This window comes from Nicotiana attenuata, unplaced genomic scaffold, assembly GCF_001879085.1.
Source record: "Nicotiana attenuata strain UT unplaced genomic scaffold, NIATTr2, whole genome shotgun sequence".
Lineage (NCBI taxonomy): Eukaryota > Viridiplantae > Streptophyta > Magnoliopsida > Solanales > Solanaceae > Nicotiana > Nicotiana attenuata.
Window position 1 is genome coordinate 51,852 of NW_017672760.1, and position 27,750 is coordinate 79,601.

The 27,750-nt window shown below is 35.9% G+C and overlaps 3 protein-coding genes across 4 annotated transcripts; 1 reads left to right on the forward strand and 2 right to left on the reverse strand.

The window, feature by feature from the left end:
- Positions 1-821: 821 nt before the first annotated feature.
- Positions 822-6,370, forward strand: LOC109214404 (putative glucuronosyltransferase PGSIP8). The gene is made up of 5 exons (XM_019378320.1): positions 822-1,436; positions 4,270-4,522; positions 4,745-4,946; positions 5,067-5,214; positions 5,548-6,370. Exons 1-5 carry the CDS (start codon positions 1,141-1,143, stop codon positions 6,089-6,091), a joined length of 1,443 nt encoding a protein of 480 aa, XP_019233865.1. The 5' UTR covers positions 822-1,140; the 3' UTR covers positions 6,092-6,370.
- Positions 6,371-6,849: 479 nt separating this feature from the next.
- LOC109214405 (peroxisome biogenesis protein 19-1-like) lies at positions 6,850-11,109 on the reverse strand. The gene is made up of 5 exons (XM_019378321.1): positions 10,872-11,109; positions 10,722-10,770; positions 10,187-10,472; positions 8,389-8,705; positions 6,850-7,059 (listed from the first exon to the last, which is right to left on the reverse strand). Exons 1-5 carry the CDS (start codon positions 10,969-10,971, stop codon positions 7,014-7,016), a joined length of 798 nt encoding a protein of 265 aa, XP_019233866.1. The 5' UTR covers positions 10,972-11,109; the 3' UTR covers positions 6,850-7,013.
- Positions 11,110-19,903: 8,794 nt separating this feature from the next.
- Positions 19,904-25,201, reverse strand: LOC109214406. 2 transcript variants are annotated; one of them, XM_019378324.1, is made up of 3 exons: positions 23,997-25,200; positions 20,472-21,453; positions 19,904-20,362 (listed from the first exon to the last, which is right to left on the reverse strand). In XM_019378324.1, exons 1-3 carry the CDS (start codon positions 24,597-24,599, stop codon positions 20,346-20,348), a joined length of 1,602 nt encoding a protein of 533 aa, XP_019233869.1. In that variant the 5' UTR covers positions 24,600-25,200; the 3' UTR covers positions 19,904-20,345. The 2 variants fall into 2 exon arrangements, with proteins under 2 accessions (XP_019233869.1, XP_019233868.1); XM_019378323.1 differs by having other exon boundaries at positions 19,904-21,453; positions 23,997-25,201.
- Between the last annotated feature and the right edge of the window lie 2,549 nt (positions 25,202-27,750).

Sequence of the window (27,750 nt, forward strand, 5' to 3'; positions counted from 1 at the left end):
ATAGTCAATTTTTTCATTGAAGAAAGGTTCTTAGTTGAATCCACTTGCACTACTATACGAAATTTCTAATTCAGGATTATAAAAATTCTTAATTATATATCTTGCTCTAGTCGATACATTTGGTACTTATTTTTATATTAAAGGATGGCCACTTGGTCATTAGGGTTTTGGTGGATTACAGTTTAGAATAGAGATCTGTCATTTCAAGGGAGAGAGATATCCAAATGATTCATTATTGCTCTACAAGTAAACGTGTTTAAGGAGAAGATCAATTAAGGTTAAAAAGCATAGCGAGAACGAATCAAAATATTCAACACAAAATCATAGACAATGAATGGAATGGTTCAAATTTAAATGCTTTGAATGTCTTTTATCTTTCTTTAGTATTTTTTTCCTTTGTTATAGTGGGAAAATAAAATGAATCTTCTTTTACAAATGTAAAAAAAAGAACTATGTGTCCTTAAACGTTTACTTCCGTACCGGACACTGCAACAAGTTGTAACGTCTCTGTTTTTGTAGAAAGTAGAAAAAATAGCTGGTCCATTACAATTGCAGAGAAGAAAACAAAATTTGGTAATTAGGCATTTCTTTTAAGTAAGATATTTATTCATAATTACTACTTAAGGCAAAAATATCATTGCCGCGTAATCCAAAATTAACCGTAAATCTAGTCAACGTACAGAAAAAACCAACGCACAATCCATCACTTCCAACATGCAGTCCCACATATATCTCAGACAAGTACACCTCGAAACAACAAATAAAAACAATTACTAAAATATTACTACTCCACTAGCTGGTCGTAGAAATTTATACAAGTAAGAATTTTTAAATTTATAAAAAGCCGGCTCTTTCCCATAAAATCCTTAACTTTATTCCAACCTTCCGTTCCATACTCTCAGCCCCCCAGATCCCCTTCTTTATTTTCACCAAAAGAACAGAAACGTGTTGTTAATATTCTGTGAAGATTGGTCATTGAGGAGTTTGATAGAAAGCTAGGGGAGTGGTGGTGCAGCCATTTTTTCACCGGAATCTTGTTTTTCCGGTGAAATTTTAGACACCCTTCAAGCTAGAAGTGGGACAATGTCATAAGTAAAAACATATTTTTTTTTTCTTCGTGAATACAGAAAAAAGGAGAAGATGATAGGGAAAGTGAGCTTGTTGTTTGTATGTGGGTTTTGGGTTTTGATGATGTCGTCAGCAACGGCGACATTAGTAGTTCGTGGGGCTGAAACGGCGTCGTTTATAGAGGAAAGGAAAAATGGGGCGCAACACAGAAATGCGTATGCGACAATGATGTATATGGGAACACCAAGAGACTACGAGTTCTATGTAGCGACACGTGTCATGCTCCGATCACTTTCCCGGCTAGGCGTTGAAGCCGATCTCGTTGTTATTGCTTCACTTGACGTTCCTCTTCGCTGGGTTCGAACACTGTAAGTCTCATTTCTCATTTCTCATTTTCTCCATCGCTGTAGCAAATTGAACATTGTTCACCGGAAAGCGAAAAAAAAGAAAGAAAATAAGACAATTTCTCCTCATAATTTGTTTGTTATTGACAAGTTGGCACTTTGAGTATATTTTGAACTCTATCTAAATTTGCTCCTTTTTATATTTTGAACTCTTGTATATTTTTAGCACCATAAATTTTTTATTTTTAAAAAAATTAAAAATATTATTTAATTATAAAAAATGATCAATTTTTGGGCAATTTTTAAAGATAAATTTTTCAAGTTTCTAAACTTGATTTAGATTAGTTTTTCAGGTACAAAACTTTAATTTCTTTTCAAGTAAATATATGTTCAAATATAATTTAACTTTGAAAACCTTTTTTTTATTTTCTTTTTAAAATTATAATCAATTTATGTTCAAATACTGGATTATGTTATTTGACATGCTTGGGTTATGAACCTTCTTGGTAGGTATGTCTTTTGTCATTTTATACAATAGAGTATTATTTTCTGCTCGTTATTGAACTTGGGGTGTTGAGCTTAAAATGGTAATTAACAGGCCCCCACCCACGTGGGCGCCTGTTAACCACACTGACCAAAAATGCAGAGACTTGAAACTTGATGAGGATCATACTGAAAGGGGTTGGCTTTTGGTACACTACTATTTTAGTACTACTAATTTGTTGAGACGTGGAAAAATATACTGAAATTGGAATGGGTCTATTCCTATTTCCATCTTGCTCCATCCATCCGTTCCGATTTATGTGAATCTATTTTTTATTTGGTCCGTTCAAAAATAATAAGTATTTTAATTTAAGATTACAATTCTATCCTTAATCAATACCTTTTACAACCATACAAATATCTTGATCCCCTTTTTAACTTGTTTAGGACCACAAATTTCAAAAATCTTTATTTTTTTCTTAAAATAAAGATTTACATAAATTGATAAGAGGGAGTACTAATTTATTTTTCTGAATAGGTTTAGAGCTCGTAAAAGGAGGGCAGTTTGGAGTTTAGGGACTAGTTGACCATTTTGGCCATCTTGATTTTGCCGACAGCTCAAACACACGTAGGATTTCCTAAACTACCAAAACAGATATACAAAAATTAGCTGTTAACTCACATGCTGTTACAAAATTTTCCATCATTTTTATTCTGATCCACTGATTGCAGGAGAGACGAAATGACTTTATTTTTTATGTGTTTCATGCTAAACGACGACAATCAAAGAACACCACGGGACAATTAGGATATTGTTGTTTTAGAAATTTTTGGGATGATTGACATGAAGAGATAAGACTAAGAAAATAATTGGAAACTTTTCTTTTTTTCCTTTTTTTTTCTGTAATGTGATATGCCACATGGCCCGCAACCTTAACTTACCAATAAATGTTGTCACAAAAAGGGTGATAATAATTACTAAAATTAAAAATATCTCCCCCATTCATTGAAATTTGAATGTCGTTATTTATAGTTCAATAGTGTCTACAAAAAACTTGTTAAGATCGTTGTATATAAGAAGAATTGCTACACTAAAAATTGTGATAGTGCTATATAAAGTTGGCAGAATAAAAATAAGCTTTTTCTAGGCCAATGAGTTTTGGTTTGCAAAGGAACTTGTATGAATTGGTTGCTTCTTGGAATCAAGGCTTTGGGAAAGTCACTTGTGACATTGCTGGACCCATGTTATTTTGGTGCTCACAATATAGACTCCAGACATGACTATCCTTCTATTAGGGGGGGGGGGGGGGGGGGGGGATTGCTCGGTACACGAAGGCATCTCGCGTTCACGTTAGGTCAGAGAAAAGGCCGCATCCCACTGGGTGTGATATAGACACATTACCCTAATGCAAGTATTAGTGGATGCTTCCACGGCCGAATCCGTGAGCCCGTGACCCTATAGATCATACAATGATGAAAAATTTCTTTCTTATTACATGATTAAGATATATACTTTAGATGATATGCTCAACATATATTCTGTTAACTTTACCTAAATATGAACAAATCTACAAGTTTTAATGGTATATGTCATTCTATTTATTATGTTAATCTATTTTAGTTTATTAACCGGATATGAATGAAGTATATTTTTCAACAAAGGATATTCCTTTTTGATACTTTCTTTTAGGATTTATGATTAAGATGACTATGATTGTTTTGCGCATGTAGGAAGAATAGAAGTTATCAAGAGTGCTACTTCATTAGAATATTTGCAAATTGTGTTTTAACTTATTCAATGTTGCCTTTTGGTATTTTTTTTTTTAAAGCAAGCATATTCTGGTTTTCCTGTCTTATTTGGGACCTAAAGTGGTTTATCCTCAATTGAGTGTTTCCTCTTCAAAGAAAATGCTTTTAATAAAAATATTGGTATATTCCCAATTGCAATATACGAGGATAGCACAATCAAAAGTTTATCTACACAAACAAAGTGATAGTGATAGTAACAAAGAATATATGTCCAGCTTATCAGCTGAGATATTACTCCAGTTTTCACTCATTTCGCCATCATCTTGATAAGTTGAAGGTATGATCCCCGCCCGGGGGGGGGGGGGGGGGAGGGGTTATTATATCATCTCAAGTCAAGAATAGTTACAAAAAATCTAACTTCATCAAGAAAATTAAGCAGCTTAACATATAGAACTACGTAAAGTGTGAAACTAAGTACTGCTCTCATTGTTGACTGTTGCGTCCTTTCTATTGAAGTTATGTAATGTCATTGTTATAGTGCCAGTTGCCGAGATATCCATTTCATGTAAAGACAATGTGAACCTTGAAAATTAAGTAACCATTCGTTTACGTACTTTGTATGCAGAGAACAGGAAGATGGTGCAAAGGTGGTGAGAGTTAAAAATCTGAACAATCCATACTGTCTCAATCCTAATTGGAGATTCAAGCTGACACTGAACAAACTTTACGCATGGAGCCTCGTAGATTATGACAGGGTTGTCATGCTTGATGCTGATAACCTTTTCCTCCAGAAGACTGATGAACTTTTCCAATGTGGCCAGTTTTGTGCTGTCTTCATTAATCCCTGCATTTTCCACACTGGTCTCTTTGTCTTGCAGGTAAATTAGTTTAAAGCCTTTTAATAGTACACTAGTCCTGACTATTTAATTTGCTAATGTTGGCAACTCGTCTGTATGACTGGAGTTATTGGCTTAGACTTTTGTTTGTTGTTCTGAGAAGAACTACATGAATCTCATAATTTTCCAAATACTTAATCGGCTTGTGGTTCTTGATTGACTTCAATTGAAAACTGCATCTTTCTTACATGAGCTAAATTGCAGCCATCAAAAAAGGTGTTCAATGACATGATTCATCAGATAGAGATTGGGAGGGAAAACCAAGACGGCGCAGACCAAGGTTTTATTGGAGGCCACTTCCCAGATTTACTTGATCAGCCAATGTTCCATCCTCCTCTTAATGGTTCTAAGCTCCAGGGAAATTACAGGCTTCCTTTAGGTTACCAAATGGATGCGTCTTATTACTGTAAGTTTTCACTTTTGAGACTCTTTAAGTATGTTACTGAACAAAGTTTGTCATATTTCACTGTGCAGTTTTGTAGAGTCTTTGACAATTTATAACGGTACTCTACTTTTCATTCTTTAGATCTCAAACTCCATTGGTCAGTACCTTGTGGACCTAATAGTGTCATTACATTCCCCGGTGCACCATGGTTAAAACCATGGTATTGGTGGTCGTGGCCTGTCTTACCTTTGGGCATCCAGTGGCACGAACAACGACGTCTAACTGTTGGGTAAGATTACAACACTTTCTGCTTTGAGTGACATATACACATAACAGATTATTCCTAGATTAACCATCATACTTGTCTGGAGATTGTTGTCATTTGTCAATGAGTTTAGAAAATGAGCTGACATTACTTACCTGACTTGCGTAGCAATTAACTGCAAGATTTATGCAACCCGATGTTTCTATAAAATAGCATGAATTGCTTACTTCTCTCATCCCTGTTGCTGAACACTTTAACTTCTTGAAGTGCATCCGAAATCTACAAGATTTACTATACTTATAGCCTGAGATATTTGATGCTCAGGACAATAACAATTGACCTGTTTGTATTTGGCAGGTATGGTGCTGAGATGACAGCAGTGCTGATCCAAGCTATATTTTACCTAGGACTTATTGTAATGACACGCCTAGCACGCCCCAATTTAACTAAGTTGTGCTATCGCCATGATGATAGCAAGAGTATCTTCTTACTACGAACTGGCCTGAAGTTGATTGCTATATGGTCCATTCTTGCTGCCTACACAGTTCCTTTCTTCATCATTCCTCGTACAGTTCATCCACTAGTTGGCTGGAGTCTCTACTTACTCGGTTCCTTTGCACTATCCTGTATAACAGTGAATACATTCCTTTTGCCAATGCTACCTGTTTTAGTACCATGGATTGGAATACTTGGGGCCCTTTTGGTGATGGCGTACCCTTGGTACAACGACGGTGTTGTAAGAGCAATGGCTGTATTTGGATATGCTTTCTGTGCTTCCCCAGCATTATGGGTGGCATTGGTTAAAATCAAGTCTTCACTTCATGTTTCACTTGAGAGGGAAGGATTCTTGCCTAAGTTAAGTGAATCTACAGCACCTGCTGGTTCTAACAAACTGTATTGAAATTCTTGAAGTTGAAGGAAACAAAAAGGTGAATTAATTCTCCAAATTTGCTGCTCGGCGTAGTAGGAGATTGAAGTGTGCTTGTGCTATCCTAGCTGCCTCAGTCTGTGTAAAAGAAAGGAATGTGAGGGAGTACTGATGTGAAGTACACAATTTAGACTTTAGGATGATGTTTTGTGTTGTACATGGACTATCTCAGATCTGTTGATTTCTTGAATGTTACTCCAGGAAAAAGATTCATTAATTAATGTGAGTTAAGCTATAGCTTCTCTCTGATTATATCTTTTGCTAGGCGACCTAAGTCTTTCCAACGTTACCTTAGTATGACTTACATTCTTTTTTAATTTATTTAAAATAAAACCCCTAGTAGACCTTAGTTTGTCCTAAATGGTTAACTTAACTATACTTGGCGTAAACACCCGGCCCGGTGCAAATGAGCCTTTCTCGTGTGTAAAAGGTTGCCCTTCAAATATAGAAAAAGTTGCTCAGCGCCATAGGGTCATTACAAAATTGCATAGCTCATGCTAGGACCATTTTTCTGCATGCACACCAACATGCAGATCTAATTAACTTGACCATTTCAAGATTTGATCTTCAATATTTCGTACAAAAACCAAAGTTTTAGAAACTCTACAACTAAGATCCAAGCTCAACAATACAAATCGAGCTGTGATAATAGTTCAATATTATGCAACACCATTCAAGATTTTCCAAATATTTTCTGTATGGAAAGGTATGTCATATACGGACACCAAAACGAAAGAAAAGAATGCGCTGTCACGTTTATTAGAAAGATGAGATAAGCAATAACCTCATAATTGAATTCCATCGAAAAATAACTTATGTTCCTCGCTTATTGTTACAATGATAAAAGAACAATTTAAGGAGCAAGCTGGCCAGCGGGATAGTCGAACCAGTGTCTTCACATAATACAGCAGTTCTGTTGCGACTCGAGCATCTCTGGTGATCTGCAAAACCAGAGGACAGACTGCTCAATCACAATTCACAGTTGATGATACTACTAAACATCAAAACAGTTACAGGGTTCCATTTTCAAGCGGAAACAAAAAACATCATCTATCAGACTAATGATTAAAATGTCTTCTATTTTTTTTTGAGAAGGTAACATTTGTGTGTATTAATATATAATTTGTACTGAAAACCATATTTACAGGAGAACAAAAGGAAAGACAACTGAACTACAGTCCTAGCAGTATTCTAAAACTTCTAGGATTGATACAGTATCTTCTGGCCACTTCTGTTTACACCAAAAATTAAAAAGAAGAACACAATTCATTTTGATCTTCTGCACTGAATTGCTACTGTCCTCAAAACATCTAGAGTTCCTCTCCTTCCAGATTGTCCACCATTAAAATATGTCTTCTATTAGATAACTAAGAAGGCTCAATATTTTAGATAGATATCTCATTAGATTGGTAAAGATTCAAAAATCACCGTAACAATGGTTTAGAGAACGAGAAATTCCCCATCTGACATGCCATCAGTTTAGTCTTCCTATTTTATTATTAAGCATAGGATGCAGCAGTATGTTCTTGAGCCAGCCGCTTTAGTTTTGGTAGCTGGGATAGTCGTCAAATCTCAGACAGGACAAGATCTGGAGATAATTTTAACAATTTACTCGTTCTTTATAGGAGAAGGGAAAGTCGAACAGTGACGGAGGAAGAGTAAAAGCTCACTGTCCATAAAGGCTAAAGCAAATCTGCAAGCTTTCATATTTTACATGAAATTTTTATGTACCATAACATTCCATTAACATTCTAGTCGCCAATTGCAACCACTGTCAAATCATTGGAATACTGTTTCTCTGGTCTGTATTATTTTCATTGATTTGGCAAGTATAATTGAGTTCTTTTTTCTTTTTGGGCAAGTTGGAACACTGAAAATGGCTCTACCAGTTGCGCAGAAAGCAGGAAACCAGGATCAGATTGCACTTGAGTTTTGCAGGAGCTGTTCCATTACGTCAAAAGTTTGATCAAAAGATATGGAACTTTCAGACCTTGATAGGATACTATCATATGGCAACACAGTAGACGCATAATCAACGCTTTATTTATCCCAAAATCAAGAATAGGCAAGATACTTGCATGCTTTTAGCCCATCATCCAAAACATTTAGGGAAATATATATAGGCCAAAAACTGTAAAGGACCTACTATCTCCAGGTAAAAAGAGGAAAAGAAGACATTATAATTCCAGACTCTAACTACTAGTCTACTACTGATTCAACATGCAGGCAACTGAATTTGAAGGAAATTCTGAAGATATTGGAGCACTTACAGCTGTCCAAGAGTTGATATATCGAAGTCTGGAGCAAGCTCATGCACTATATCGTTTGGTGGTTGGCCACATTCTTGCATTTTCTGCATAAGCTCGACAATTTTGTTGAAATTGTTCGGCTCAGTTTCATAGACTTTGTTTAGATCTCTTATAAGTTCATACTGGTGTCTATAACGTTCATAATCTTCACTGCTTAACTTGGCTTTATTGTCTTCCAACCACTTTGGATATCTTTCTCCAATTTCTCTCATAGGTTCATAAAGAATTTCCTTTGAAAGAAGCTGCTGCATCATGGTCTCTACGATAGACTCCATATCCTAGCAATTAGTCAATCAAAATAGTTACGAAAGCATTCCAAGCAAGTGAGAAGAAGCAATTTATAAGAAAAAGATATACACTAGAGAGTATATGGTAGTGCCTTCATGCCCATTTTGGATGATTGGAGAAATGGGATAGAAGACTATCAAAGGAATTGAAAATTTTAGGAGCTATTTACTACATTTTATTTGTATTTTTTGGTGCAAAGAAGATATCTCTTAATGTACAAGATAGTCCGAAGGACTTTTTAGAGGCTTAATGTAACAGTCATGGTGTATAATAGAGGTACCATCCTGTGCAATTGACAGAACGATTTTGACTTATTAAGCGAAAAGGAGAATATAAAAGAGAATAAGGCAACAGGAATTGCTTTCAACTATAGGTAACCAAAACATAAAATGCAAATCCACTATGAACAGCTTTCAGGCCTGATCGAGGGAGAAACCTATCTCGAGCCAATCATGCAGTTTCCTGACCATATAAACACCTTAACCCACACTTGCGCATGTAGCACCAAGTTAACCCTATCTCGCCTCCAAGTCCATTAGTGAGTAGTTATTGAGTGTCTTCTATTTCTCATCCGAAGCATTTAAATGTCTCAGCACTTAGCTCTTTACAGTCCAATGACATCCTTATTTGATCCATGACTATACTTCGTTAGCATTATTAAATAGGAGGAAGCAAGAAGATGAAACATAGCATCCACCCAAAACTGAAGGTTCATAGTCAAAACAGCTTCCTTATCGGAAGAAAAGATAGTCAAAGCAGCTTTTGATTGAAATCCAAAATCCTAAGCAGAGAATTCTAAAGTAGAGAAACAGGACCTAAGAATGTGAAAGGCTTTGAAAGGGTCACATTTTGGACAGATTCCTCCCATGAGTCTTTAGAAGGGTGGCGGTTCTTTACTTTTAGAGAAATTGGTCAAGATCAAACAATTTAATGAAATTCAGTCCTTTTGAAGAAAAAGTTTCATTCAGCTTCCTTAGTCACAAGATCTACATATGCAATTAGCTCCTATTTATACAGCATCTATATCAGTTGAAACATACTAAATAGGCCAACAGAACACAAGACTACAACAACTTTGACAATCTGTAGAGCGATTAAAATCATCAGAAAGCGTTGAGATGTAACATCAATTCATTACCAAAAGTCCTCCATGCATAAACGCAATCATTTAGCTGAAAATGTTAATCATATCTATGAATGAAGCAAAATGGTTTCTCTGACTATATCAATACAGTAACATCCTCATTATTCATTCCTCACCACACCCCTTCCCTTCCCCAAATTTCCAATATGTAAGAGAACAAAATCTATCAAACATCTTGTAAATTTCATGAAAAAGACTTCGCATTCAACTATGAAGCTTCAAAAGGAAACATATATTTTGCAGTTTCAACATTTCACTGTTTGATAAAAAGAATTAGAAGTGAAAAAACAAGGATGCTAACATTCAAGAAACATAAGAAAAATATACCTGAGAACCAGCAAGCTCCTCAAACTGCTTGGCCCACTCCTCCATCATTGGATCACTTCCAAAGCTCTCCACACCGGGTCTCGGCCCAGCCACTGATTCTAATCCCTTAACAGCCTCTCTTGTCTGCTCTCTAAGCTTATCAAGAGCTTCAGAGACATGTGAGTCCTTAGAAGAAGCCTTTTGCTTCCCCTTCTTCTTAGCTTTCAAATCGGGCAACGACATCCCTAGCCCTTGAACCTCACTAGCCATACAAGAACTCTCTTTCTTGTCCTCTCCATCCCCATTTCTACATTCAAAGTCAACCCTTTTTAATCACAGCTCAAAATTCTTATAACCGAAGTAAAGGTTTAAAAGAAATTCATTGGAAAAGACTAAATAAATTTCTTATTTATTCTACCCCTTTTCATCACAGCTCAAAATTCAAACCCCATTAGCTTAAAACCAAAGTAGAGATTTAATATATTTTTTTTGGGTACATTGAAAAGACTAAAATAAACTTGTTATATGCCACAAGAGAAAGCAGAGCAGAAGAGACCTTTGAGAAGCAGAAGTGAGATTGAGGCTCTGAAAATCATCCAAAGCGCCTGAAAAATAACTCGCGGATCAGTTTCCAGTCCAATTCAATTCAATTCTGTACATGTTATATGTATGAATTACTGAAACGGGAAAAGGGGGAACCACTTACTGTCAAGAAGTTGGTCTAAATCATCAGAGTGGTCAGTAGCCATGGATTCCCCCTGTAGTATATCTGTTTGTGTTTTTTCTGTTAGTGTATTGCCAAACATCTTATAAAAATCCAATCTTTGTGAATGGGTGATAGAAAAAAGTGAGATTTATATAAAGGGTAATGTATACGTAAGGTAAAGATTTTTCTTGGGAAGGTACAGTGACGTTTTTTGGCGGAAAACCCGAACAAAAATACACTAGGGTTTTGCGCATCCCGAGATCATCTAATTGCCACCAAACCTTGTTTAGCATATTTGGTAAATCTCTCTTTTTATTTTTTTTATTTTAGTAAATTAATGTATTTTAGTCTCTGTTTTAAAAGGCAGAATTGGGACTCGCCCGGGGCTCGCCCCAGAGCGGAGCACTCGTAAAACGCCTCTGGGCTTATGTATGGGGCTTAGTTCCGTGATACTTACTCCTCGGTCGTCGGGGCTTACGCCTCGGACACGCTCAACGCCCAGTGTACTGGGCTCGCCTAATAGAACTTCATGCAATTGTATGTAACTAAACTTATAATACCTCAAATTTTTTTAATAAATCATTGACAATTCAAAATTACTTTTTTTTAATCATAAATCATTAAGTTGAGAGTATTTTATGTCATAACTAAAAAAAAATTATTACACGTTATCCATTAAGATTGCTATGATAGTAAATTTTAAATAAATCTTTCATTTAAAAAGTATTCATTTATTAACTTTTATTCTTTATTATATAATATCCATAACTATTTTATAATCATTTTTCTAAATATTATTTTTTTCACATTTACAAGATATAATACTTATTAATTTAATAGCTCAGTATTAGCTAGTAATTATTTAAAAATAATTAGTTATTATGNCTCGGTTGGACGACTTCCACTTTGACCACTGGCTTGAGGATGATAGGGGGTGGTCGACTTTGTGATTAACTCCGTATTTAGCAAGCAATGAATCAAAAGCCTTGTTGCAAAAGTGAGACCCTCCATCACTAATGATAGCACGAGGGGTACCAAACCTTGTGAAGATACTCTTTCTCAAGAATGCTACAACACTTCGGGCTTCATTGTTGGGTAAAGCCACGGCTTCCACCCACTTTGAGACATAATCCACCGCCACGAGAATATAAGTGTTCCTGCAAGAGCTCACAAATGGACCCATGAAATCGATGCCCTAAACATAAAAAGTATCCACCTCGAGAATCGTATTGAGAGGCATCTCATCCCTTTTTGAAATTCCGCCGGCCCTTTGGCATGCATCACATCTCTTCACTAAATCACTAGCATCTTTAAACAACGTTTGCCAATAGAACCCGCAACTCAAGATCTTTGAAGTCGTCCTCACCCCCCCCCCCCCCCCCCATGATGGCCACCATAAGGGGAAGAGTGACAAGCCTCCAATAAACTCAATTGTTCACCTTCCGGGACACATCTTCTAATTACACCATCCGTGCAAATTTTGAACAAGTATGGATCATCCCAATAAAAATCCAAACTATCCCGTTTGAGTTTCTTCTTTTGGTTGGAAGAGAGCTCACACGGGACAATTCCGGTCACAATGAAGTTGGCGATGTCTGCGAACCATGGCGAGTCACATGTTGACACAGCAAGAAGTTGCTCGTCCGGGAATGCATCATTTATCTCAAGACCGTTACATGGCCTCCCTTCTTCCTCTAATTGGGACAAATGGTCCGCTACTTGGTTTTTGCTTCCCTTCCGGTGCACTATTTCTAAGTCAAATTCTTGAAGGAGTAACACCTACCTCATCAATCTTGCTTTGGAATCCTTTTTGGTCATCAAATATCTAAGGGCGGCATGGTCCGTGTGCACAATCACCTTGGCCCCCATAAGATAGGGACGAAATTTCTCCATGGCGAATACAATGGCCAATAACTCCTTCTCCGTCACCGTGTAATTCCGTTGAGCTTCATTCATAGTCTTACTTGCATAATACACGGGATGGAATGTTTTGTTAACCCGTTGACCCAACACCGCCCCCGCTGCAACATCACTAGCATCACACATTAATTCAAAGCTCTGTTTTAAAAGGCAGAATTGGAACTCGCCCGGGGCTCGCCCCAGGGCGGAGCACTCGTAAAACACCCCTGGGCTTATGTGTGGGGCTTAGTTCCATGAGACTTACGCCTCGGGTGTCAGGGCTTACGCCTCGGACACGCCCAACGCCTAGTGTACTGGGCTCGCCTAATAGAACTTTATGCAATTGTATGTAACTAGCCTTGTAAATTCTCAAATTGTTGATTATTCAAAATTACTTTTTTTAAACATAAATCATTGAGTTGAGAGTATTTTATGTCATAATTAAAATAAAAATTATTACACGTTATCCACTAAGACTGCTATGATAGTAAATTTTAAATAAATCTTTTATTTAAAAAATATTTATTTATTAACTTTTATTCTTTATTATGTAATAGTCCATAATTGTTTTATAATTATTTTTCTAGATATTATTTTTTTACATTTACGAGATACAATACTTATTAATTTAATAGCTCAGTATTAGCTAGTAACTATTTAAAAATAATTAGTTCTCATGTTATTGTATGGTGAATTATGTGTCACTTTACTAAGTTTTTGAAACTTAAAAATAAAAAATGCTAGAGAATCATATTTAAATTGTGAATTATGTTTTTATATAAATTCTCTTTTAAATAAAGCATATTAAATAAAAGGAGTATTTTTGTTATAAAAAAATTATCAAATTATAATATCGAAATTCTTTCAAGATTCAATACTCCTTAAGATATACGTATAAGATTTTATATCGAATACATTACTTATGATATTGGAGTTGTAAAGTTGCAGCTAATTTGCATATTATGATATATGTCATACTTTTCGTGTTTTTCATAGTTGAATTATAATTCATAAGTATTTTAAATAGATTATTTGTTATAATTTTGTGATTTTAATGTAATTTTTATATTTATTTTTTATTTTATACTATCTTAAAATCCTTAAAATTTATAAAATTAAAAGATCCAAGAGACTTACGCCCCATGTCTCAGGGCTTACGCCTCGCCTCGTCAGAGGTAAATCGCCTCGCTTCACGCCCCCGCCTTTTAAAATATTAATTTTAGGTGACGTTTGCTACAAAGAGAGAAATTATTCAAATTTATTGATTTAACAGTCTTTGCAAAATCTATTAATCTATTAATAAGATAGAAAAGTAGAGGCAAATTTTATACATTGTGCCAAGTGTCAAAACAAAAAATTGACACGCGTCAATTTTTTAGACAAAACTCCAATAAGCTTGGAGATTTAAAAAAAAATTATAAAATATAATTTGGCAGTTATTCACAGAGTCCCACGTTTTGGCATATCTATTCACACCATGACTCCTACGTTTTTTTTGACTCCCACATTTCTTCATCCACGATCATTTATTTAAAAAGCTGGACTCTTCTTTACAAGTAATTTTTACATAGAAATAGGAAGAAAGGGGGAAAAAATACTCCACGATCCTCCTCCCAAAACCAAACGTGGGCATCAAAACCTAAGTCCATAACTTATAAACAGTCTCCTACGCTAATAATGTCTCAAATGTCTACTCCTTCTTCTATTTTCTCTGGATACAGAAGTTTGCAAATATGGTTACAACACTTCATGAAATTAGTCAAATTCCAAGCAAGTCGATGCAATGGAATCTCAAAGTTAGAGTCGTTCGAATGTGGAAAATGCCGGATCGTTTCAATCCTGAAAAACCATATTCGATTGAGTTGATTTTACAAGATGCAAGGTAACATATTCAACTTAATTACTATAGTTCTAAAATTTCTATTCTTTTCTAGTTTTATGGATAAATTTTTCACAATAAGATGTACTGATTGTGAAAAATTATATGTAGTACCAGTACTCTATTTCTGTTTCTATTTCGGAAAGTAGTTTGTTATTAATTTCTTTACGACGAACTTACGACAATGTTGCTTATTCAACTTCATCACTCAAATGAGTTGTGTATAATCACATAGGCGCGTATCTCAGCATTATTAGTACGTTTCTGGTTTTTAAAATGGGTTCGATGCCTACATATCTTTGGAGCCTCGCTTTCTCCTTGAGGTTGATTATTAACACAAAATGCAGCATTAAGCTTTGAGCACTATTTTTTTGCGAACATCCTGATAGTGACTCTACAAATATTAGTTTTATCATGTAAAGCATATTAGAAAGATTAGCATTATCTATGGTTAAAATTTTGGATTTTGCTTTTGGTTAAAATAATTTGGTTATTTGTACAGAAACGATTATGCAACATGGCTCATATAAAATGATTATGGTTAGGACGAACATAACGAAACTTGGCTCATATATGAAATGATTATGTATGGTATAAATATTTCTCTTTTTGTTTTTAAGTCTAAAAACAGCAAAAATAAGCAAACCATCTTTAGCTATCAATCTCATATTCCGTGAAGACCACGCACAACAGTCACAGGCTTTGCCATTACTCCAACATCATCCACATCAAGCCTTCACAATTGTGCACTAATTCCTGCATATATGCTATTTATTTGCAATATGATACATCCTAATAATTAATCTATTTTTTTAAGGTGATCGTATCCAGGCCTCGATTGGAAAGTATGTAATTAAGTTTTTTAGGACCAAGATACAGGAACTCGGCTTATATCGCATAAACTGCTTTGTTGTCGGACCAAACAAACTTGAGTTTAAAGACTACAACACACAATCTGAGGCTGACATTTACACAAAGGACAACGGTTGAGGAAATAGTTGATTCTTCATTTCATATGACTATCTTCAACTTTCGTCCTTTTGATCAAGCTAACAAATCAGAATGATGTCGATGAGGCAGAATTATTCGGTAATTCTTCTCTTCCATTATTACCATGTTTTACAAAATTGTCTACTTTTATATTTGTAGATGTCATTGGTCAGGTTGTGGCGTATGAAGATGTTAAGACCCACAAGCAAGGAGATAACGACAGTATCTTTCTCAATGTTCAACTCGAAGATGATCAGTAAGTTATTCACTAATACAAACTATACTTTTATAGTTTAATTATTTATATTATTTAGTTGATGAAGGATTACCTTGAAACTTATAGGAGGAACATGATTACGACAACCTTATGGAGTGAACTTGTGGATCAAATTCAGCCTCACTTGAATGGAGCTACGGATGAACCTTTGATTGTTGTTTTACAATTTATGAAATCTCAAAAAGTCCGTTACCAATTTTACATCTATATTTAAAATTTAGTTTCAAAAAAATTATAATTTCTAATTTTTGATTTATCTTATCTACGGGTAACTACTCAGTACGTAGTTGTTGGTACTCTACAAAACTTTGGATCAATTCTACTCTCGCACAATATGTTGAGTTTAAATCTAGGTTTGTAAAGGGTGTAATTTTTTTAATGGTACTTACATAGTGTTACTAAGATTTATCACTTTTACCACGTTACGACATATGCAGCTTAGTTGCAACATGCCTATCTAACTGTGAGCAAATTATTCAAACAAGCTCTCAGAAAAGTTATTCTGTCAGAGATGAGTTAGCCAAAGGAATTGTATCGTTCAAAATTATTACGAATTTAGTTCAGTGTAGAGAAGCGAGTTAAATTTAGTGTAAATTTGCACATTTACTTTATGTTTTCTCAGTTTAATTTAGAACAATATTTTTTTTTCTTAAATAGGAATGTACCTACTAGATTGCTGCTAAATTGGTTAATTTGGAACTTGAACGAGGATTGTCATACTTGGCATGCAATAAGTGCACTAAAAATGTTGACAAAATTGGGAACAAATTTTTTTGTGAGAAATGCAATGAAGAACAACGTTCTGTTGGTCACATGTAATTTTCATATTATATGGTTTTAAGACATATAAAAAGGAAATGCACAAGATTAAAAAAATTTGACTTGCATGTATCGACTTCAAGTTCGTGTTATTGATGGAACCACTTTTATATCATTATTGCTTTGGAATCGCGAAGCTATGCAGATTATAGGAAAGTCCGCAAAAGAATTGAAGCAAAGATTAATACAGGTATACTAATAAACTTATTTAGTTGTCAATTATAACTCTTCTAACCTATGAAATTTGGTGTAGGCTTCTGTTATAGATGAGGATTGTTCTAATCCAAGTGAGCTGGATGATATTCTTTATAAAAAATTCATGTTTAAGGTTATTGTTAAGCCATCCAATATTGTGAAAAAAGACCAAGTGTACACTGTTGTGAAGATAACTGATGATCACGATTCTAAGTACGGATGAATGCATTTACTAGACATAAATACTAATGGACATTTAATTCTTTGTAATTCATTCCATTATAATTTGTAACAGCTAATAATCAGCACTTATGCATTGTCCACTTTAATTGAAAAAGTTTTGATTTGTTAGTACTGGAAATAAAAAATGCCTTTCTTGATACATTAGGTATAGCAAAATGCATCTTTACTTATTCGTAGTTTTTATTGATAAAATGAACCATATGGTTTGGACAATCATATTCCTTCAAATTCGATAAAATTAAATAGTCTTCAATTTTATCTAAACCATTATTTTGCATTTTACTTTTATGTTTATCCTATTATTCATTTAATGTAGCTCAACTAAACTTTAATTTATTTAATTATTGTATATTTTATGTTATTTCAGAAGCTGATCTCACAGATGATGAATTGAAAAATCGTTATTTGCAAAAGCTGGAAAACTTTTTAAAAGGATGCGGAAGAAGTTTTCACGATTATCCAACAATGCCAAGGCCTGTTTACAGTGCGGAAGAAGCTGACAATAGTAACAGATTAATTCGTGATGAATTGCGTTATAATGTACACACACTGGCGGAGAAACATGAACAATTATTAAAGAATTTGATGGATGAGCAGAATTCAATTTATGAGAAAATAATAACAGCTGTAAATGAAAACAAAGGTGAATTTTTCTTCTTATATGGTTCTGGAGGAACAGGCAAGACTTTTATTTGGAGGACTCTGGCTTCTGCCATAAGATCTAGAGGAGATATTATGTTAACTATTGCATCTAGTGGGATTGCATCTCTATTGTTACGGGTGGTCAAACAGCTCAATCAAGATTTATAATTCCACTCAATCTAACTGAAGATTCAACATGTAATATCAAGCAAGGTACTCCTTTAGCAAATTTGATTGTCATGGCAAAGTTGATTATTTGGGATGAGGCACCTATGATGCATAGATATTGTTTTGAAGCTCTTGATAAAACTTTAAGAGATATTCTTAGATTCAAAGATGCATCCAATTTAGAATGACCATTTGGAGGTAAAACAGTTGTTCTTGGTGGTGACTTCAGACAAATACTACCTGTCATCCCAAAAGTACCAGGCAAGATATTTATTGTTAACGCTTCTCTCAGTTCTTCTTATTTATAAGCATGTGAACATGAATGTAGGATAATTATTTTTTTCCTCAAAAATTGTACTTATATAATGGAATTATAATACAAAGTTTCTTCCCTGCAACTCTGTTAAAAAATTCCATACAAAGTTTAACAACTATCATTAATACTCTCGCTTTTTTTTTTTACAGGTGATTCAGAGAGCAATTGAGCAATCGAATAAAGAAGACTATTATTGTATACTCAAACACCATTTAACAGACCTATGTGAAAACATTAAATTGTAGAGACTCCCTAGGGTTGCTATAAGGCTTTGTGATGCAATTCACTATTCCATATGTTCATACAGTATACTGACAGTGCATTTGCATGTTCATACAATAATAGTATTTACATGCATGCTCCTTTTTGTCTATCGTATTTTTAAAGTAATATTTTGATATGAAAAATTATATTTAATATTCTCCGCGCAACGCACATGTACGAATACTAGTATATAAAAGAAACAATTACTGAGACTCTTAGTCAAATTTTTTATGGCAAACCAACCTAAGGTAGTGTGTTATAAATGTTTAAAGAAGCTCTCGGCATAAGAAATACTTCCAAGAAACCTATAGCCTATTTGGCCAAGCTTCTTTTTGGCCAAAAGTGCTTTTTTTTGGCCAAAAGCACTTTTGGCCAAAAATTGAGGTGTTTGGCCAAGCTTTTGGAAGGAAAAAAGTGCTTTTGAGGAGAAGCAGAAGCAGTTTTGGAGAAGCAGAAAAAAGTAGCTTCTCTCCAAAAGCACTTTTTTGAGCAGCACTTTCGAGAAAAATACACTTAGAAGCAGTTTTTTAAAGCTTGGCCAAACACTAATTGCTGCTCAGAAGTACTTTTCAAACTAATTAGCCAAACACAAACTGCTTCTCACCAAAACTGATTTTTGCAGCTTGGCCAAGCGGGCTACTAATCTATTTTTCATGTTCATTTGATTGAGAATTGAGTTGAACGTCCCATGTCTAATAAGTAAATTCGGTCATTTTATGTCTAATAGTAATTTATGTTTTTCTCCTATTCCTGTTATCAAAGTGATAATTACTGCTTATATGTAGAACAAACTAATAACAAATGATGCTGAAAATATTGTTCAGAATTTCTTTGCACCTGAACTGAGAAATAAATAACATATACTCCTTTCTTGATATTTTCACTCTTAAATTTTACCATTCCCTCCTTTTTTTGGTAACCTTACCATGAAAATACATGTTATCTTCCTCATTTCGTCAAACTTGTAACTACATTGTCTCATTAATTTTCTCATTGAGATATTAATCAAACACACACAAAAGAGTTAATGATGTCTTGTTATCCTGTTATTCATATTTAGTAAGGTTATAGAGAAAAGGGGAGTTATACTTATTAGTAAGTTGAGCCGAGCCTGAACAATATTAGTGTTTAGACTTAGATGTGGGAGAATTGCATTTGAATTTGTTTAAATAAAATTGTTTTTGCTTTCTGGAAAGTATCACCAACACTTAAAACATCTTAAGAAGCCTTCCCTTATACACAAATTAATAATTAAATCCAATTAACATCTCCATTTGGTAGGAAAGAGGGAAAAAATACGCTTCAAGAAAAACATAAAATCTCATTTGAACCCAAAAAAAAGTCGACTTGGAAATTTTGAGCTTAATGTTTACCAATTGCTTTGGAAACCCACTCCATGTTTGTTTGGGTTATAAATCCCTATTGACAGCAAAGATACCAAAAGAGCAATTTCCTTTTAACTAGAAACCCAGAAGTTACTATGCAGTAAAATGTGCCTTAAGCCCTTAACAGAGCCCTTTTGGTCAACTACTCCCCAGTGAATGAAAGGGGGAGCAAGGGAAGGGGGAGATCCTCAGTTGCCAGCACTGAGCTATACATGTTCTAAACAACACTTTCACCACCTGATCAGAGCTGGCTCCTTGATGGAGGTAGCCAACAAAATCAACTGCAAATGGACATCACCTGCCGCCGACCTGCCTTTACATAAATGAAGTAGTGCTTACCCACGTTCACAGATGAAGTATAACTTCTCTGCAGTATAATAGTTGCCTTGCTTCCATATCAAATGATGCTGACTCCTGCAGAGATTTTTTTTTTTTAAAAAAAAAACATTCTTGTGGTCAAAATTCAGGAACCAAAATTTGTCCGCTCAAGGGTTGGGATTTTGCTGAGAATCAGAAGTTACACCTGTTGCAGAAGGTGTGACATTGTGAGTCTGAGGAAGAACAGAAGCACCAGCAATGGGATCTGAAACTTGTGTACCATTAAAAATTTGTTGAACACCCTGCCAATGGTATGCGGTTTGTGTGATAGGATTAGGGGGATAAAGTGCTTGAAGTCCAAGTCGTCCTTCAAAGCACTTGAGCTTTGACTTGTGCTTTCTACCCAAAAGATGACTTCTAAGATTCTCTCGTGTATCAAATTTCACATTGCACAGGTCACACATCAAAGGAATCACAATCAGCCGCCTCTTTGCTTTGGAAATTTTCTTTTCCTGCCCTCCACCACCTAGCATCTTGCGTTTCAAACCACGCGTTTGAACTACATCGCATTGTGCATCACTGATTTTAAGTTCAGTTCCTAATTTAATTTCGGACGGTACGGTGTCTAAAGGAATATTTTCTGGCGGCTTCTGCTTAGTCTCTTCTTCCTTAGGCAAATCATCAGGCTTCATGTTCGTTTCTGGTTTTATATCACCAGAAGGTTTCTGTACATTCTGGATATCACTGACAGTTCTGTTTTCTGCTTCCAATTTTTTCAAGTTCTTTCTGTGCCGCTTGCTACTCACGTGCTGCTTAAGGCTGCTCACCTTACCAAAATCAACCTTGCACAATTCACACCTAGCAACTCCAGCAATATTGCTAAATTTACCCCCACCACCACTTTTGTGCTGACCATCAGGCTTCATGTCTGTTCCTGGTTTTAAATCACCAGAAGGTTTCTGTACATTCTGGATATCACTAACAGTTCTGTTTTCTGCTTCCAATTTTTTCAAGTTCTTTCTGTGCCGCTTACCAATCTCGTGCAGCTTAAGGCTGCTCATCTTACCACAATCAATTTTGCACAATTCACACCTAGCAACTCCAGCAATATTGCTAGATTTACCCCTACCACCACTTTTGTGCTGAACACCACCCCTTGTACCACCCTTATCCAACGATCGACCAGCCTGCAGAAGTAGCCTCACGTGAACATGCAAGACTTCAACACCCAATTCCAACAAAATGGATTACTAAAAGTAGAGGAGAAAATAGCAATGCAAAGAGATCTGCAAAAATTATAAGTACCGCATGATTATATATCAAATCACACAAACCAGATTAACTTTACAGCTCAACACCCTGGTTTTGTATGCATCGCTAAATAGTTACTCCATCTCCACAAATTTAATCGACCTTTTAAGGTAAGACAAAATTAATGGTTAGTATTATGGTCATGACGAGAAGAATAAAGTAGACTCAAGGTGGAATAAGATTGACCACTTGGTAGAATAGATAGGCTTAATGCCTATGGCGGAAGTCTATAAATAGAATGGTATTCCCATAATACTAAGTATTTAACAGAATTGTACGATGATAATACTAAGTATTTGCCCCTTGAGCTTTGGTCTAGTGGTAGAGCGCAACCTGTGATGTGTTGGTTAGGCGCGCGCCAGGGGTTCGAACCCTGCCGCATACAAAATCCTAGTAATTAAGTAGAGGGAGCCCATTATCCATGAGTTTTGAACTGTGTGCCACTGAACCTTGGGGATTTCTCGGTTTTCAAAAAAAAAGTACTAAGTATTACCAGAATGGTATGAAGAGATGAAGAGATTGGATCAGCAGAATTCTAAAACTACGGAACCAACTGGTTTCACACCAGGGGAACAATTATAGCCGGTTTCCAATGTGTATCAGAAAAATTTATTCATTTCTATCTGAGCTAAGCCTGCCAAACATTCCAGAAAGAGAAGCCCTCTCTGCATGCTTGGCCTTTCTTCTCCTTGCTCAAGGTTAAATCTAAACTAACCTTTAACCTTCCTAGTCACAGCCACAGTAAGCTACCCGAACAACATATTCTACCAGTACCTCACAGGCACTCAAATTTCCCCATTTTGACAAGAAATAATCTCAAAACAGCTGAATTAATGACATTGTCCAATAAGTGTATTTTCTAAGTATAAAGTTTCCACGGCTACTCCCACCTCCAAGCACAGCCCAGTATTATAGAAGAGATTGGGAATTTGGCATATTTTAACAAATGATAATTAGGTGTTGCCATGTCTATATGACTAGGGAAAAGTTTACTTCGTTCTCAGACAAGGGATATTGAACCCGTGAATCACTATCACAAACCAAAGATGATGCCTAGATCTCATAGAAGGGAGAAAATCCAATAACACAGTTGATAGCATTGGAGACGTTGCAAGTATAAAGCAGCCAACTGGTCTACTTGAAACTTCAGTAGAAGAGATTTTGGGTTATGCTAATCTCCAAAAGCAAATGAGCCTTGTCTACAAGTAGCTTTCTTCCTATAGACCATAACCCCCTGCGAATGAATCCTTTGAGCACCCTATTCTTTTATATCACTTTTACTCGACGTGAAGTAAGATATAAGAGATTACTAATTAATAGAATACTTCACATGACTTTTGAACAAAAAGGTCACAAGGTCATGGTTGCAGATATAACAATAGTAGTGTTAGCAAATTCAAAAATCAGAAAGCCAAAACATCCCACATGATTACTCCAACAGCTATAGACCACCATCACTTGACTGATACACTCTCCTACCTAGGAATATGGTCTGGCCCATTTTTTTACACGGTAAGCGTTGAAACCCATTATCAAACTCAAGTTATCACTTACGAGCCACTAAAGACCAAGGAAATACAGTTATGGTGACATAAGGAAGATCTTATTTTGGTAAGCATGCATTTGGGAGCAAAAGGAATGGATAATTTTGGGCCTTATTCCTTTGCGGTCCAATAATGTTCCTATCTTAAAATAATTGCTCATCTCTTAATTGTCAATCAAACAAGCTAGACTATTTTTTTCCTTTATCACCCCTTTCCTACTAACTCCATCCGTCATGCTGTTCAACACTCACCATGCTTTCTAGGCCATTGTCCCCAATCTATTAGTAATCGAAGTTAACTCCTTACAAAAGTCAAAAATCTCAGTTGCTCGGCCACATAAAGGCTATTAAGAAAGATTCAGCGAAATGAAATGTCCCCAAGAACGTATTCTGCAAAATACTCTAGAAATGGTGGATAATACTCTAGACCTGAAATCCATTCTACAATCAAGATATAATGCAAAGTCATCATGTATTCAGAGAAATGAAATGTAACATCTATAAGTCAATGTTGTCAAAGGCTCTCTTGAGGCGCACATAATCCTAAAGCTAGGTGCAACATAGGTTTTGCGCTTCACCTCATTTAAGTTGCACTTCAGTGCAGACACTACGGCATGCTCATTGTTTCATAAGCCTTGCCTTGAAGTGAGCACACCAAATACTTGTGGTTTCGGTTTTGTAGTTATATTTCTTGAACTACATATACTCTTTTTGTCTTTTCCTTATATTAAGCCTTTATTCCTTAAAGCCCACTCTTATTTACTAGCATTTTTTGCTTAAAGCCCCAACAGATTTCAACTTTTTCGCCTTTGATAACAGGGATTAAACATATACTCCAGAACATCAGGAAAAAAAATTCTGATTACTACAACTCACGTGCGAAAGCAATCGAGATGGGCCCGGGCAAAGACTAGGACGTGCACCGGCTCCCAATCCCGGACCCGGCCCGCCAATCACGGGTCCTGACCCTTCCGCGTGGGGATACCAACTTTGCCCGTGCAAGCCCGCATGCTGATTGAGCTGTGCCAACGCTGCCACAGCCAGAACTGCCGCCGGGTTCAGCCCTAGCACGACCCCATCTGTCCTTTGGGGCAAATTCTGCTGATACGGTAACTGAGCATGTACTTGCCCATGTGATGCCGAAGAGGGTTGACTTGAAACTCCCGGTGGACGAATCGGTGCTTGATGACGCCATTGTTGATGGGTTTGTGGGTATTGTTGTGGATGAATCGGTGCTTGATGACGCCATTGTTGATGGGTTTGAGGGTATTGTTGTGGATGATATGTATTTGAATAATTAGGAGTGTAATACGATGAATATTGCTGTTGGGGTTGTTGATACTGCGGTGGTGGTGGTTGGTTCTGTTGGTATTGATAATTGGAGTAATTGGATTGACGATCATAGGTTTGAAGATGAGATGGGTTATAGGGTTGTGAGGAATGGTAAGGGTATCGGTTTTGCTGATATGAATAATCCATTATTGCTTGAGGACAGATACTTTACCTGATTTCTTGAGTTTTTGGATTTTTGGTTTCTCTACTCATCTCCATTCTGTATAGCTCTCACCACTGGAGATTTGGGTCGTTGCAATTTTGGAAGTAGTAAACTGGGTTTATTTGCTGCGATTATGATTGATTACCTCTGAAGCCAGAAACACACAGAGTTCCTTTTGGCACAACGTTAAGGTATTCAGATTCAGAAAATCTAGAAAAAAATAAAAATATGCATTAAAATTTAGACATCTTAATTTTCAAAAAAAATAAAAATAATAATAAGCATGTATGGTTATTTTTCTCTTTAACCTCACCAAGCAATAAAGAAAAAAAGGACCTCAGGTAAATGCATTTATGAAGTTTATCTGAATTATTTTACAATAATAATCTGCCTGAAATATAAATGTTTTTAAGTTGTTTAAAACTAGAGATTTTCTTTCAATGTTCTATTCTTTTGACCCTAGCCAAACATTTTCAAAAAAACGAAAAAGTATTCACTAGGGTGCCTAACTCAAGCTTTAGATCATGCTGATTGCTGACCATAAAATTTCTGGGGAACGCCGTGAGTAGTTAAAAGTCTGGGATATAAGTAGGCTGTGAGGTGAATGTAGTGGTGACCTCCAATAGTTCAAGTATAATGTAATTTGTACAATTGTATCATGAGAATAAAAACTCGTGTGGTTGTTTTGGGAAGAAAAAATAAAGAGTTTGTAACTTTAAAGATACCTCAGTTGTCCAGTATAGGAAAAGTAGGCTGAGTAATAGCACTGCTTGCGCACCTTGTTGCTGCATAAGAATAAGAATTCACTTCTATGAAATAAAAGAGTTTTACGGGATTTGTCTTAATCGTCGGATATCATTAAAAAAGAAAAAGAAAGAAGTCTTATCAAACGATTTCCTGCAATTCTTCCCAGTATGGAATGAGTAAAGAATCAAGCTACAAGTCCCGTTCTATACGAAACACACTGGTTTTTTTTCTTTCTTTCGGTTACTGCTTTAGCCCGTGAGGTATTGCTCTTGTTGTTCTTTTTAGTTTCACTGAAGTGCTTATAGGGCTTAACTTCCGATTTAGCTATTTCTGTGATAGAAGAAGAGTATATTATAGAATAGACTATACCCCTAGACCCGGTATGGAAAGAGAGTAATGTAATTCATCATCAACCAAGGCAGGAATCGTTAGAGTATCATATAATAGCTTGTTTGGCCAAGCTTCTCTAATCCTAGAAATATATTGATGGAAAAAAGGCATGACACGTGGACAACCATCAAGGTGACAGGTGGCACTTCCAATTGGGTGAATTAAAGAGTTCAAGAAGGCACGGGAACCAACCCTGACATCTGAAAAAGAAGAAATAGGAATGGACAAAGACCATAACGGGGGAAGATGCACGAATCTGTTACAAATAAGAAAAAAAATCGTTATTAATCGTGGTTATAGAAAATCTTTAGTAATTAATGCTTATGTTTCAATTATATATGATAGCGGGTAATCAAGGCAATTAATGCCATTAACAAGCCCGACTTAAGTAAGGAAACCATTATAATTATGTAGTCTTATATAAGAACCTAGTCCTCATTTGTAATGGCATATTATTTTTGCTCAATATATGCAATTATTCTTTTACTTTATTCAAAAGGTTCCAACCGCAATTCTGGGAGAGAATATCAATCTGCTTTGAATTTTCTTTCCTTGTCAATTATTTTCATTATTTGTCTTATTCTTCAAATTAGTGAGAAAGTGAAGTAAATTTTGGTTATCAGAAACCAGATTTCTTCTTGATATTAACTTTGGCCGAGAAATCTATTTTTGGGTTAAACAAATTGGTTTTGTTACCGGAAATCTGATAATCTGTTCACTTTTCAAACTTTTTTTTTTAACAACCAAATATGTCGACTGCTAACGAGAACAACCAACTGAATCAACAAGGTGGAACTCCACCACAACTCCTCAGCAATCACGTGAAAGTTCACCTGAAAGGTCTGCTTCGCGCACTGATGGACAACATGAAGGTGACCAAATCGTTGAGCAGGGTGCTTTGAAGCAGTAGATTGCAAAACATGTGAACGAAGCACTACAGGCTTTTGTTAGAGGATTACCCAACATAGCACAAAATCCACCACCAGTTAATACAACGACTTTGGAGAATCCATACTTGGGACTTGATAATCTTGGAAGTGGAGAAATACCCAATGAATCTCGCGATGGAGGGTCAGGTACACCAAATAATTCTTGTTTACAAAGTTTAGTGATAACTTTGCAGAAACAGCTGAAGGAGCAAAATGAGCGTATAGAGAAAATACTTGGTGTACCACCGTGATCAAAAGTGTGGATATTAACAAGTATTCACAACAACCCTGGAAGCCAAGTGCAATACCTTTGCTGAATCCCTAAAGGTTTAAAATGCCCGATATTCCCAAATATGACGGGACGTCAGACCCATGGGATCACGTAACCGCGTTCATTACCGGCATGAAAGGCAATGATTTAACTAAGCAGGAGATTGAACTGTTTTGGTTAAATTTGGCGAAACTCTCACAATAGGGGCGTTAACATGGTACTCTCTCTTATCTGAAAACTCGATTGGTTCTTTTGCTGAGCTTGCAGATTCATTTCTAAAGGCACATTTGGGGGCTTAAAAAGTTGAAAAAAGAATGGAAGATATCTTTAAAGTTAAACAACGGAGTACAAAATTGCTCAGAGAATTCGTAAATAGATTCCAACGATAGAGAATGATGCTGTCGCGAGTACCTAATAACTGGGCGGCTATGGCATTCGCGAGCAACTTGAATGAGAAAAGTCCAGAAGCCACGAGGAGGTTGAAAGAAAGTTTGCGGTAATTTCCTGCAACAACTTGAAATGATGTGTACAATCGATACAGCACGAAGCTGCGGATAGAAGAAGATACGGTTGCACAGCCAAGGGTTGATGAAAGACCAGCTTCGAGACGCTCAGAATCAGAGAGAATGTATGGTAAAAATAGGTACGAACCTTACATGGGACCCGCTGGACGAGATTCTTGACCTAAACAAGAGAATGTATGATTTGATTCAAGATCAAGGCAAAAAGAGACGAGTTCTTCATCCAAGTTAAAAAAGGAGCGAGATGCACGAAGCAACAATCCCGGTACTCAAGAAA